The 13,943-nt window shown below is 43.2% G+C and overlaps 1 protein-coding gene across 3 annotated transcripts in view; it reads right to left on the minus strand.

Annotated features, from left to right (window-relative positions):
• Nucleotides 1-751: 751 nt before the first annotated feature.
• LOC125888536 (SPHK1 interactor, AKAP domain containing) overlaps nt 752-13,943 on the minus strand; it is a 208,422-nt gene continuing 195,230 nt past the window's right edge. For 2 of the 3 annotated variants that reach the window (XM_049575927.1, XM_049575928.1), the window contains 6 exons: nt 10,214-13,577; nt 8,428-8,589; nt 7,324-7,407; nt 4,157-4,206; nt 3,469-3,653; nt 752-904 (listed from right to left, as the gene is read on the minus strand). In XM_049575927.1, coding sequence (XP_049431884.1) covers nt 752-904; nt 3,469-3,653; nt 4,157-4,206; nt 7,324-7,407; nt 8,428-8,589; nt 10,214-13,577 — 3,998 coding nt within the window. The remainder of the gene's footprint in view (nt 905-3,468; nt 3,654-4,156; nt 4,207-7,323; nt 7,408-8,427; nt 8,590-10,213; nt 13,578-13,943) is intronic. The other variant, XM_049575929.1, reaches the window with a different exon arrangement.

Raw genomic sequence — 13,943 nt, forward strand, 5'->3', positions numbered from 1 at the left:
ATATACAGTACAGCTATCCAAAATAATCAGTTCTCAAGTAACATGAACGAGATAACATACGTACTTAAAACTGAATTTCAAGGTCACGACAGAGGTGGTATGTTGGCCGATGAACACAACAAAGAGATGGGCGCTTTGCTTACCTTAAGCAAATGTGCACTTCTAAGTGGCTATCAGAAGAAAGTGAAAGAGTTTTTTTCTGGGCTTCAGTTTCAACAGCCTCTTTTACAAGATAGTTTTGATACAAAAGTTTTGAGCATGTTGAGTTGTGGGAAGGATTTAACCTGATTTTCCTATCTTCTATTGGTTCTTTGCTTCATATGTATTCATTTTAAATAAATAAATAAATAAACACATTATTTCTTTGTGAGATTCTGTAAATATATATATGTATAATTATATATTCTGGAGCAGTTAAAACCTGCTGACTATAATCTCTTGAAGGCTAGTTCATTCCCATCAGGAATGTCTAGCTCTGTGTTTGTGTCTCACTAGAGACGTGAATCTGAAAACAAAAACATGCTTTTATTAAAGGGAGACTGGTCCATTCGTGGCTGTGAGCAGACAAACACAACGTCCATGGACAGACTGAGGTGTATGAAATTCTCAAGTATGCCGATCGCATTGTGCTCTCAGCTTGCAGTAGGAGACACTTGGTGTGATGAGACAAGATCAGGCAAACAGGACATGTTAGAAGAGTGACAGAGTGAGGAGTGTCTTTTTGTTTGCAATATGAGGAGGCTACAGGGCCCTACAGGGTCTCCAGCAGCCAATCGAACAGGCTGGACAGAGAGCGGCCCTCCTCTTCCTCTTTCTCATGAAGCTTACAGAACTGGACCACAGCACTGAACAAGTCTGCAATCCGCCACGCCTTCTGAGACATCAGGTGGACCACCCTCTGGAACTGAGAGAAGACACACGTAATGAATTATTAGAATTAAAACAAGCAACAAAACAACAAAAATCCCACAGTGAGAGGCAGCAGGACCAGCAGTCTCCGCACCAGAGCCTCTGTCCTTTGCTGCTGGCACGACTCGTTATACCACCTCCTCCATGCCAGGTGCGCTGCACCTCGTTAACTAATGCAGCACACCTGCTCAATTCTACAAGGGAGGGAGAAGGGACAGCAGCACTATGACTTTTTTTTAACATACAATACTATGACTTTTTTAACGAACCATCCTTTGACTTTTATTTTCACTTTACTTTAACTTTTAATGTACTATACTATGACTTTTTTTTAACCATACTATACTAAGACATTTTTTTTTTACCATATTATACTATGACTTTTTTAACATACTGTACAATGGCTTTTTTTATCATAGTATACTGTGACTTTAACATACTATACAATGTTTTTTTTAACATACTATACTGTGACTTTTTTAACACACTATACTTTAACTTTTTTAATGTACTATACTATGACTTTTTTTTAACCATATTATACTATGACTTTTTTAACATACTTTACAATGACTTATTTTTTAACATACTATACTGTGACTTTAACATACTATACTTGACTTTTTTAACATACTATACTTGACTTTTTTAACATACTATACTTGACTTTTTTAACATATTATACTATGACTTTTTAACATACTATACTTGACTTTTTTAACATACTATACTTGACTTTTTTAACATATTATACTATGACTTTTTTAACATACTATACTATGACTTTTTTAACATACTATACTTGACTTTTTTAACATACTATACTATGACTTTTTTAACATACTATACTTGACTTTTTTAACATATTATACTATGACTTTTTTAACATACTATACTATGACTTTTTTAACATACTATACTTGACTTTTTTAACATATTATACTATGACTTTTTTAACATATTATACTATGACTTTTTTAACATACTATACTTGACATTAACATATTATACTATGACTTTTTAACATACTATACTTGACTTTTTTAACATATTATACTATGACTTTTTTTAACATACTATACTATGACTTTTTAACATACTATACTTGACTTTTTTAACATATTATACTATGACTTTTTTAACATACTATACTATGACTTTTTTAACATACTATACTTGACTTTTTTAACATATTATACTATGACTTTTTTAACATACTATACTATGACTTTTTTAACATACTATACTTGACTTTTTTAACATATTATACTATGACTTTTTTAACATACTATACTTGACTTTTTTAACATATTATACTATGACTTTTTAACATACTATACTTGACTTTTTTAACATACTATACGATGACTTTTTTAACATACTACAGTATGACTTTTTAACATACTATACTTGACTTTTTTAACATACTATACGATGACTTTTTTAACATACTACAGTATGACTTTTTAACATACTATACTTGACTTTTTTTTTTTTTACTATACTATGACTTTTTTTTAAATTAGAGTTAAATTTCTCCAGTCACCTTGAGGCGTCCTGTTCTACATATCTACCAAGTTTAGTAAAAATCCATATGGCGGTTAGGCCTAGATAAGAAATTAGCTCTCTAGCGCCCCCATTTTGTTTGATGGGGTCAATAATGGAGGGGTCCCCTCAGATTATGTGTGGTCATATGTCTACAAAGTTGTGTGGTGATCGGTGAAACCCTTGAGATGTTATACACCTTTATGTGATGAGCCACGCCCTCCGCAATATTCATTGCCTTATAGAAGCTCAGTTTTAGTAAGTTTTCCAACTTTCTATATATATATATATATATATATGTATACACATGTAGTATACTATTCTACATGCTATGTATAGTATGCGTATAGCGTGCTAACAAAAAGTCATAGTAGAGTATGTCAAAAAAATAAGAAAAATGGTCACAGTATAGTTTGTTGGAAAAAAGTTATAGTACAGTAAGTGATGGTATAGTATGTCATGAAAATAAAAAAAGTCAGTATAGTATGTCACAAAAATCAGAAAAATGGTCACAGTACAGTATGTTAAAAAAAGTCAGAATATAGTATGTTATAAAAATGGTTATTGGTTATTTCCAGAGAGATTGGCTCTAGTCTTGGTTCAAATCTAGCAAGACTTTATAAATAAACTAAAATGAATTCCACCACACACCAACACAACGGTGAAATGTATGCAAACTCAAGCAAATACAATACTGAAAAAAGCTTTAAGGCCCTTACATACTTTTCAAGGGCCTTAATTGCTGCTAAAATGTTTATCAACTTCAATATTTTGAAGACCCTGTGGACACCCTGTAACAATTGCTGAAATATTATCTAAAAGGTCAAATCATACACTTTACATAAAGCGTATCATCTTTTTGTGTGTGCATTTGGGGGGACTCATAACCTCAGTATCTCTAAAATCAGCCCTGCAACTGAGATATAATTAGCACAGAAAACCATACAATCAGCAACAATCTGAGAGAAAAATGAGTCCCCATTTTCATTTTTTTGATTGGACAGCTGTGCCTACCTTTGCAATCCTCTTCTCTTTGGACTTCCTGAAGTAGAGCACAGGAAGCCCCAGCTCAGAGGCAGCGATCCACTGCAGGGCCACTCTCAGTTCTGAGTCCACACACTCAGGCTCAAGGTCACAGTTGACCACCAACAGCACCCTGAGGTTGCTACTGCCGCCTGCCGTCCTTGCCGAACTGCTCTCTGAAAAATCAAAGGTGACAGGAATGCACTACTGCTTTTGCTTTGTTTTTCTTGTGAAGCATCAAGTGTGACTACAACTGAATTCTTTGCTCCCACATAAAACACCTTAAATGTTAACCATGCTGTCTGCACCATTAAAGCACTGTATTAATGCAACGTGCCAAACCTTTGCAGTTTCATAAAACAGAAACATCCTGGGCTCAGTTTTGCTTGAGATAATCTTTGTTGAAGTGCAAGTCATTAAACAAATATGAACTTTGTGTTGAGACACTTCTGGAACGATGGGCCCTTTTCTATTATTGATGAACATCTTTAATTCAGAGAGGAGAATCGCCTCCATTCAAGCACATCCATTTGAGGGATTAATCACAAACCCAGCACATATTGTAGGTTGAGTCACTCAACAGCTTTTGGTTAGTAGAGATGTTAAAGCTGACGAATAAGGTGAATAATTAAGGAGCTGATAACACTGAGATGACATGAGAATCCATCACGACACTTACCAAAGACATTTTCCTTTGTTCCTGCTTGATGCTCTTTTTCTGTCTCCTCACTGTGAGAGAAAACAGTACCAATTGTAGGTTACAGTAACACATAATGTCACTTCAAGGAGGCGTTCAACATCTTGGGAGCTTATTCACTTTTTTGCCAACAGCTAGATGAAAAAATCAGCGCCACATTTATGTCTGCATGGTGAATAAGAAACCAACAGTTTGTTAGCTTAGCTTAGCTTAGCTTAGCATAAACTGGAAACAGAAGTCCCGGACAGAATAATTTTCATCCATCCATTTTCTAACCGCGTATCCTCTTGAGGGTCGTGGAGGGGCTGGAGTCTATCCCAGCTGACACTGGGTGAGAGGCAGGGTACACCCTGGACAGGTCACCAGACTATCACAGGGCTGACACATAGAGACAGACAAGCATTCACACCTACAGACAATTTAGAGTCACCAATTAACCTGCATGTCTTTGGACTGTGGGAGGAAGCCAGAGTACCCGGAGAAAACCCTCGCTGACAGGGGGAGAACATGCAAACTCCACACAGAAGGGCTCCCGCACCAGGGATCGAACCAGAAACCTTCTTGCTGTGAGGCGACAGTGCTAACCACCACACCACCGTGCCACCGTGAACAATTTTCAATACCGACAAAAATATAGATGTTCATCTTTCTATTAAACTCATATGGAAAGGCTGTATTCAGAATGTATTGTATGTAGTGCACACAACATGAGACCAGAGGTCATCTCTACAGGTGGACCAACCAGCTGAGCTGAAAAATGTGGCTAATATGAGTGGTGGGGATAACGTTACAGGACTGTAAATAGCCTATAATGGCAGAGACAGCACTGGGGAAACAGCATATTTTTTACATCTAACCTGGTGAATTAAGGATTTATTGCGAACAAATCATAGCTGGTGACTGTTGGAGCAGTGTGCTACTTCAGGGGGTGCAGCCGGCTGCGCTTGCCTGAGAAGTACTAAATGTAGAAATATCCCATGGAGAATGTCTCTCACTGCAGACTGTTCTGTTTTGTTCTGAAAATATTGGCGTGCAGCCTCGTTCTGCAGACGATAAACAAAGTACAGACGTTCTACAGTGATGAGGAAATACCGTGAGTGCTGTACAGAGCAGTGAGTGAGAACAAAACCACCCACATTTAAGGGTACTCTTTGTGGTGGAAATGCTAGGGTCTAGGTGCAATGTCTAAAGAGTTACTTTTGGTCCCAGAGGTACAATACTGACAGTGTTTGGTGGAAACAGGGCTTCAGTTTGATGACAGAAAGTTCAGAAGGTGTTGTATTTCTCTGTTTATTCAGGTAAATAGGTGTAAGAATCTTTCCTTTTATGGCATTTTTTAAATTTATTTATTAGACTGAAAAAGCTAAAGCCCCTTTTACACTGACAGATTTTCTCCGAATGTTGGGCCGTTTTGCAGGCAAGCTGCGAGCGTTCAGACGCACAGAGCCGGATTGGCGAGTTGATCCAAGTTGCCCAATTTTCCACCTCATAGGGTAAACATATTGGCGGAACCTTTTTGGTTTAAAAAGAATGAGGCGCCCTTCCACACAGGGAGGAGCTGTTGATGACGCCGCATGTGCGACCCACTGCCGGTGGACTAACAGGAAACAGCTGATAGCAGGAATGAGCAGCTAGTAGCAAGAGGGAAACACAAACCTGACAGACACTGTAAAGATGAGTAACTGGGGAGATAAGGAATTGCGCGCCCTCCTTGCCCTCGCAAAGGAAGAGGTCATTAAAGAATGTAAGAATGTGGCCAAAACGGTTACTGCATTCAAATTCAAAATACTGCCGCAAGGTGTGTCCACCCCCCCTCCCCTACAGATTCGAGGTTGCTGGACAGCGGCACGCTGGAGACTGATTTGTTTGCCCACGGGCGGCTGCCGTGGCAGGGCCGCGTCGCTGCATCCTTGATCTTCGGTTTTCCAGCGGACCCTTTGAGCAAGTCCGGCTTCTCTGCTGCTAACGCTGCTGCCGGGATACAGCAGAGGAGCCGGCTGCTAATGCTATGTACTGGGACGCTAATGCTGCTTGCCGTGCTGCTGTAGCTCAGTCGTAACTGTAACTGATGCGGAGACTCTACTGACTGCGTGACTGGTAGACGGCGGTGGGTGGCGCAACAGGCCAAAACACAAATTCAAAACATGATTTGCGGACTGTAAAAATGTTTTTTAGATGCAAATATTCTGGCTGTACTATTGTTGTCAGTGAGATCAGTATGTTATATGAACATTATTCCTTAGTCCCTGTGACATGTTAGGAGGATTTTACGACTATTTGCTTTAGATTTCTTACATATAGCTCCTTTAACCGTCAGATGACTGGGACGGTGAAGGATGGGCCAACTTATGAGATCAACTAAGGAGTACGATACTGTTTACGTCACACGCTGAGCTACATGTTTTGTTACTTGCTCACGCCCCCCATTGCCCCGAGAAAGGTGCATTCTGTATAAACAAAAGTAGGTTGGCGGCATTTTGCTGCACTCCCCGATTTTGTTTTTACACTGCCAATGCTGAACGAAGACTGATTAGGCTTTTCTGCAAATTTGCACAATTCCTATTTAAAAAGGGCTTCAGAGAGCTTTTGGAACACAGCAAAATTGCCGGTCAGAGGTGGGTGGGTGGATGGTTGAGGGGTGTGCAGGTATGATCGCACACAAATACTGTCATACAGGGTATACCCCTGTGAAATCTCAGGAAGACATGAAGATATACAAAAAAAGATAATACGCAAGCCTAATAAGCATGTTCCCAAAAATGCCGCACTGTTCCTTTAATGTAAGCATATATAATACACTGCTAACCTGTGGTGTTTTATATGTTACAGTTGAGATGGATATCTAGATAGAAGAGATGAAATGCAGCAGACTGGAGCAGATTTTATGTCTATTAAACAGCACATTATTATCTGTGCTAGAATGACAAGTATGTAATTAGCTATACCATCAATCACAAGTCATTTGCATGAGAATTACTCCAGCAGCCTGTCATGGTCACACGACACCGGACTGCTGTGTAGGTGAGAAAATAAGAAAAAGCAATCTCCCATCCACTGATTTTCTGTCTTATTAGAAAAAAATGTCATTATGGGTATCAGAGAGACCTATTAATGAGAAATATTTCAGCACCTATGACGGTGACAGTTACCTGATTACTGTGCTCTGAGAGGGCATGTCAGAAAAAGCATCCAGGTCTGCCAGGCCTACGCTGGATGCGCTGCTGGTTCCGTTCCTGTTAACCAATAAAAAACACAACAGATAGCGTCATTCACATGTTGTCTCGAGACATCCGACATGATCGCTGACTTGTGAAGAGAACAATAACCAGGCGCAGCGATGCAGGTCATGTTGTTCATTAGCTGGTGATTAACATATAAATAGCAGCTGCAGCGGAGTCGGACGCTCAAGGCGGGAGAGCTGGTGATTTTTTGTCCAGCAGCAAGCCTGTCTGGATATGAAGATGAGGAGATCTGGAGGCAGTTTAGGCGGGTAGGGGTGGACAGGCAGGGCAGGCAGCCATGCCCTCGTGTCACAACATGGATCGGGGAATGAGGTGAAGTTAAAGTAAGCAGGTAGATGGAAAGGTTGCGAGGAGCAGCGAGTGTTATGGTGGTGCAGACAACTACTACTGCAGTTAATTAAGCAGAGGGCAAGTATCCTACATCACTGCCACAGTGAACAGCTTCCCCTTTCCTCTCTCATCCACACATATCAGTGTCTTTAGACATAAATGCATTTTAATATGCAGGTTAATAATGCTTACATTGGTGTTTAAAATATCATGGATCCATAATCATAGCATTTACATTGTTTTAGGGCAAATTAAAGCAGGGCCATTTCTACTGTTAGCTTATTGTAAGCACAGAGCAGTGACTCAAAGTTGAAAAAGTTGGTGTGGTTGGCTCAAACGAATGAGAATTTGATGAAGCAGAAAATGGTGTAGCAAATGTTTTGAACTAGAGGCTTTTGATGTAAGAGGTCACAGCCCCGTACCACTGCAGCCTACTACTGCAGGTAGTTGTGTGTGGGGGTGCAGGCAGGGTCTAGCCCTGTGTGCGAGCTATGGAGAGGGCTTTGTGGAGTGAGCTCTCTGCCATACACCGCCTCAGCAGGCGTGGATATTGCAGCAGCAGGGAGTACATTGGCATTGGCACAGGAGAGCACAAGTGTCAGTAGCAATGGGCCAATGAGAGTGGGGTGAGGGTGGGAGCAGCAGCGTTTGGAGCAGTATCAAGGAGCAACGGTTACTGACCCCTCGCTCAGCTGGATAAAACTACTGGTCTCCTCGTGGGGGTCATCCTCGGGGGTTATATGGGACCAGCTCCCCATGCTCTCTTCACTGCTAGCACTCATAGAACGCTTGTCGCTCTTCACTACTGCAGCCACCGCCACAGCTGGCCTGTCCCTCTCACTGCTGGGGAGAGCAAATCGCAAGATGGTGGGAATGCCCATCGAATAGTTGTGCACAATGTCTGCTGCAATGTGTGGTTGCTTTGGCTGTTTTCCCAGTGTCATTCCTCTGTTCACCATTCATGTCAACACTTGAGTTTTCTAAAATGCATTTTAAGAAGTGAAGGCACTATCGGGACAGTTGCGGCTCTAAAAAAATGATACATACAATACAGTACAGTAACCTCAAACAAATGACAAGCCTTTGGACTTTAAAATAACTACGCACCACATAGAAGACAGCTAATTCATTTCAATATCTTTAATGCATCAGCAAACTGCACTCCCCAGCGACACGGTTGGATTTTCAGTGTTTCTCAGGAAACTGATTAAATTAAGTCATAATCAGATGATTGAGAGCTGCCATCCTCGACAATTCCAGAGGGAAATCAGGTTTTATTGACTAGGCGAGTGATTGAGTTCCACTCTCACACAAGGGACAAACAGATGCACTCCACTTGTTCCTGGATTACATGTATTGTAAAGTGTAGAGGAGCGTGTCTTGTGACTCTCCTGAGGCCCGGGAGCCTTTCAGCTGTTTTCCTCTCATTCACTATTAAACAAGTCTTATTTTGAGGGTCTGAATGTCTTTCAAACACTCCGTAAAGGACCAGCTGATTTCCTGTATATGGATATTATATTTTCACTTCCCTCTGTGTACCTATCTTGAACATTAGCAGCTCTTTCCACTTATACATTTTCAGCTGGTTCATTTGGTTCCAGCCTGAGACGCACTATGAACCACTCCAGTCTTCATTACCCCCAGAATATCCACTAAAATGTCTTCTGGGAGAGTCTACGCTCTCCTGCTCTCTCCGAAAGGCCACTCAGACACTTTGAGTCTTTGGAATTAGAGTGATTTTTGCCACCTTGCCTGTCTTGCTAAAATGTCAGTCCACTTTAAGTTAGATACGTAAGACCAACCATGTGTAATATGTTTAATCAAAAGGACTGCATGCCCTTATTCCAAATGAACTGACTCCATATAAACAACCTAACCTGCTGCCAAACTACTTCCCTCAAGCAAGCTTTAATCTGAAGTGACACACAAATTCTTTGCTATTTTAGTTGTGTCAATGTAATCTAAACACCCATTGAGTGTCTTGTGGTTTTAGTGGGTAAGCCAAGTGTGAGTGCAGCTTGTACTGATCAAGGTGAGTCAAACAGCCCCGCAGTAGATAAAAGATGAAGCCACTAAAAGCTTTCTGCACACACAGTTCATCACCCAGACAGCGTGAGTCACAGTCTAGCCAAAGGTTTGTCAAACCTCACACACCGCTAAAATAGATCACTTTTCACAGTGAATAGATCGTCTGTGTACCTGCCACTCTTTGATTAGAAAATCTCTAAAAACAGCTTGGACAGTTGGTGGGCCTGGACTTCATTTGTTTATAATTTTCTTAGACAGCCTTTGATGTTTACCTCAAGAATAACCATGTGATTCCTCATTCCTCACTCTTACTCTTGTCAGACAGATTAATCTCTACTTTTCACATCTACAGTATTTTTCTAGTGCTGGGCTATAAAAAAGTTTCTGCCTAAAGGAGAGGTCTGACTCTCACACAGAACAACTGAGAAGATTGTACTACCTGCTGCAGTTGGCTGTAGTTCTCTCTGTACGCTTGGTAGCTGACATTTCTGGGGTTGTTTCCTGAGGTCCTCCTCCTGTCCTTAAATGAGTCTCTTCTTCTCTCTGATCTCCCTCGATGTGGATCAGTGGCACATCTCTGGGGCCCCTCATGCAGGGTGCACTACTGTCACCAGTCCCGGACGCTACTCCAATACCAGTTTGCTCCTGGCTCGACCTACTCCGACTACAGCTTAGATGTGATTGCTTGAACCCCCTCCTTCTTTCACCAACAGGCATGTGCGGCTGTGGGAGTGACCCAGATGCACCCACAGTTACATCTTGCTGGCCCCCCAAGGCAGACTTGCCAATATCTACAATGTCAGCTGCCAGGCGATTGGCAAACTGCTGCACATGGGGCTGGGAGTCTCCTGCAGCCTCCAGCTCAATACTGTCCTCTGGATCGGCAATGATCTTGTTCTTTCTCATCAAAGACTCAATGGAGCTTGACCAGGTCTCATGAATCAGCATATCAGTAATTTGGTCAGTCTTGCCTCTTTGATAGAGACAGGAGTCTGACTTACACAGTCCTGTGGCTGACACTGAGTTGGTGGGGAAGATATTCAGCGTGTCTCCATGCACATTGCGGGCAAATCCGTCAAAAGAGTTGGCTTTAATGGGTGAGTTGACAGTCAGTCGAGAGTCTGAGGAGCGCCGGTCTGGAACAGAGGACTGTCGTATACAGAAGGGTGTTCTTGGAGAAGGGGGGAACAGGCTGTTGCTCCACTCTTTAGTCTTGGCGATGCCATACTCTCTGTTTTCCTTGTCCATGTCCTGAAGCATAAACCTGTAGAACTCCTCTGTGATGCTCTCCGTACTAGACTGTTTGGACAAGCAGGATGAGGCCCTGACATTAAGGTGACCATTCTTCTTTGATGCAGCCTGTTGTACAGCTGCAGTCAGAATGCTGCTGGCATTTTTTCCTGCGTAGTAGTCCAGCAGAAGGTCAAAGCCCCTGCCCTCTGTCTCCATCTGGTTTACCATGAACCGTGAGAACTCATCTGTGATGCTCTCACAGCTGGACTGCTTAGAGATTGAGCTACCACGGCTCAAGTTCTGACCTAACCGACTGCCGAGGCCCAATGTGTTGGGTGTGCCTGAGGGGTCTGGATCTTCTTCTGGAATGCTCTCATAACTAGATGCTTTCCCACGGCTCCACCTCTCACACTGCAACCTGCTTCGTGGTTGACCTGTTTTGGAGGTATCCACCACATTAAGCTCAGGGCAGTTCATGATCCTGGCCGTGACTTCAGAGGCAAAAAGGGCAAATGGGTCCTGCGGCTCATCTAGGTTTACCGATTCGTCCACCACCCGGTTCACCAGCCGCTCCATCAATTCTGGTTGCTCCTCAGTTTTCCTCTTAATCTCACTGAGGCGTGGGGCACGGTGTTTCTTAGAGGCAGCACTGCTGGCCTGAGCCTCTTTCCTCCTGAGGACTGTGCGGCAAGCAGGGAGCAAGTAGGCTTCTGGCCCTTCAGCAGACGTCCCTTTTAGGGAACAGAACCAGGGTTGTTTCCCAGTGTTGTTTTCCAGGCAGATAGCTGCCAATTCTGTGGCCATAGATACCACTGTAGCAGCCAAATCGTCAGCGTAGCAAGTAATCGGTGTCCTGGACTCTGAATCCATTCTCCAAGAAAGCAGAGAACTGCATGAGTTTAGGGAGGACTGGGGTGTGAGGGAGGCCTGTCTGCTGTCACTGCCGGTCACTAATCGCCCCCTCCTGTCTGTGCTATGAACTTGGATTTCACTCAAGGGTTCTCTGATGGCACCACTGCCCTGCTGGATCTGCTGGTGGTCAGAGTAGTCTTTGGCAGGCAAGGAGGTGGATTTAGACTGACTTAGTCTTTGCTCTCTGCTGTGTGCTGTGGAGGAAGATGCAATGAGATCACTTTCCTCAAGCGCATATTTCTCCTTCAGCCCAGGAGCCATGGTAAGCTTATTAGTGCAGTGTAGTATGCCGCTGTGGCTCTCACTATTAGTGGACTGACCATGGCCGACTAAGCACTGTAACTGACTTAATGGATCCTTGCTCTCCTTGGTGGTAGCAGGCTCCCTAGCACAAGTATCACCCTCTTGAGTCTCAAATGACCCTTGGTCACACTGAGAGATGTGACTGATTTTCTTTTGTGTCAGACAAAGGATATCAAACAGCAAAGTGTTAACACTGTCCTGCAGAAACACTTGAAGTCCTGGAGTATCTTTTCCAGTACCCTCCAGTTCTTTTTTCTTTTTTGCTTTCTCTAAAGCATGTTTGAATAGGCTGTCTGCCACCTCATTTATTAGGTCATCCACCTCTCTTTCATCCATGTAGGACTTTTTTGGACAAGTAATGCCATCTACTATCTTGTTATGCGTTGCCTCCAGCAGGTGGGCTACACTCCTGTAGCCTTGCGGCTGAGTCAGCACCTCAGCTGCTTCCCTGTGTAGCACCTCTGCAATGTTGGCACGAAATGCTTCAACACTGGTACCTTCTGCCACACTGCAGTGCAGAGTTATGGCTGCAGAGGCTTCGGCAGCAGACATCAGACCACAGGACGCTGTGTAGGCTTCAGCAGAATCGGCGTCAGAATCGGCACACTCCCCTGACTCCTCTGTTAGCTCCACAGCGGCTACAGCACCAGCTACCTGAGCCATGCCACATATAGCTGAAGAGAAGGAGTAGTCGCTTCTCTCCTCTGGTTCCTGCAGGTCCTCCTCCGTGTCTTCCTCTGAGGCCGAATCCATGGCAAGCTGCTCTGTCAGCTGTGGGTTGGTAATGGTGCCAATGACACTGGCTGCACAGGCCAAAGCCACCTCTACGTGTTTGGACGGGTATCCACCATTGTGGTGGGGGATGTGAGCCTGTGTCCCATTCTCTGGCATCTCTCTGGCTTTGGCAGTGATATCCTGGTCAGGCACATGAGACAGCTGGGTCTCTGGCCATTCTGCAGCCCCATCAGAACTGTCTGGGCTTTGAACAATGACAATCTTGGGGAGTTCAAAAGAGCAGGTGCGCTGTTGGGAAGGCTGTTTGGTCTTTGAAGGACCAGTAGCGCTGGAAGGACGACTAGAGAGGGACACACTGACAGCAGCCTCAGAGACAAAAGAGGTTTCGTCTTGAGAGAGGCGTATGAAGGCATCTTGCAGTACAGACTCGGCCAGATTTGTGGCATAGTGACCAGCTGATTCCTTAGTATGGAGGCTTGCTCGCCGATGCCCTTCCCTTTTCACCTCACCATCCTCCCTGCCCTGATGATGGGCCAGCTGTCCCCTCTGACAGGCAAGTCTGACACAGTGTTTCTGTGCAACCTCCGCCAAGCTCTCTGCCAGGTCACCACTCTCTGGTTCTGTGAAGAGACAGAGAAAAACAGAGAGAGACAGGGAGTGAAACATGTTCGCACTGATTAGAAAGCAGCTCCATCAGTTTCCTAAGTGTCGCAGCAAGAGTGGGACATTACCCTGTTTTACCCCTCACTGAATAGTGGAGCCGAGTTATGTCTTGTTTGTTCCATTCAATTTCCCCTTGGACAAAAGTCAAGAGAATTATTTCCATCTAACATTTCATTCATCACTGGGGAAACACAAAGGCAATAAATACATAATTCTTTCTTGTGTTATACATTTTCAATGGGTATAGAAATCTTCCAGTGCTTGCTGCACAACTGCCTCTGTAATGTTGCTGCAACCCCAGGAGGAAATGAAGGATTAATTCA

Source organism: Epinephelus fuscoguttatus, linkage group LG5 (assembly GCF_011397635.1).
Source record: "Epinephelus fuscoguttatus linkage group LG5, E.fuscoguttatus.final_Chr_v1".
Lineage (NCBI taxonomy): Eukaryota > Metazoa > Chordata > Actinopteri > Perciformes > Serranidae > Epinephelus > Epinephelus fuscoguttatus.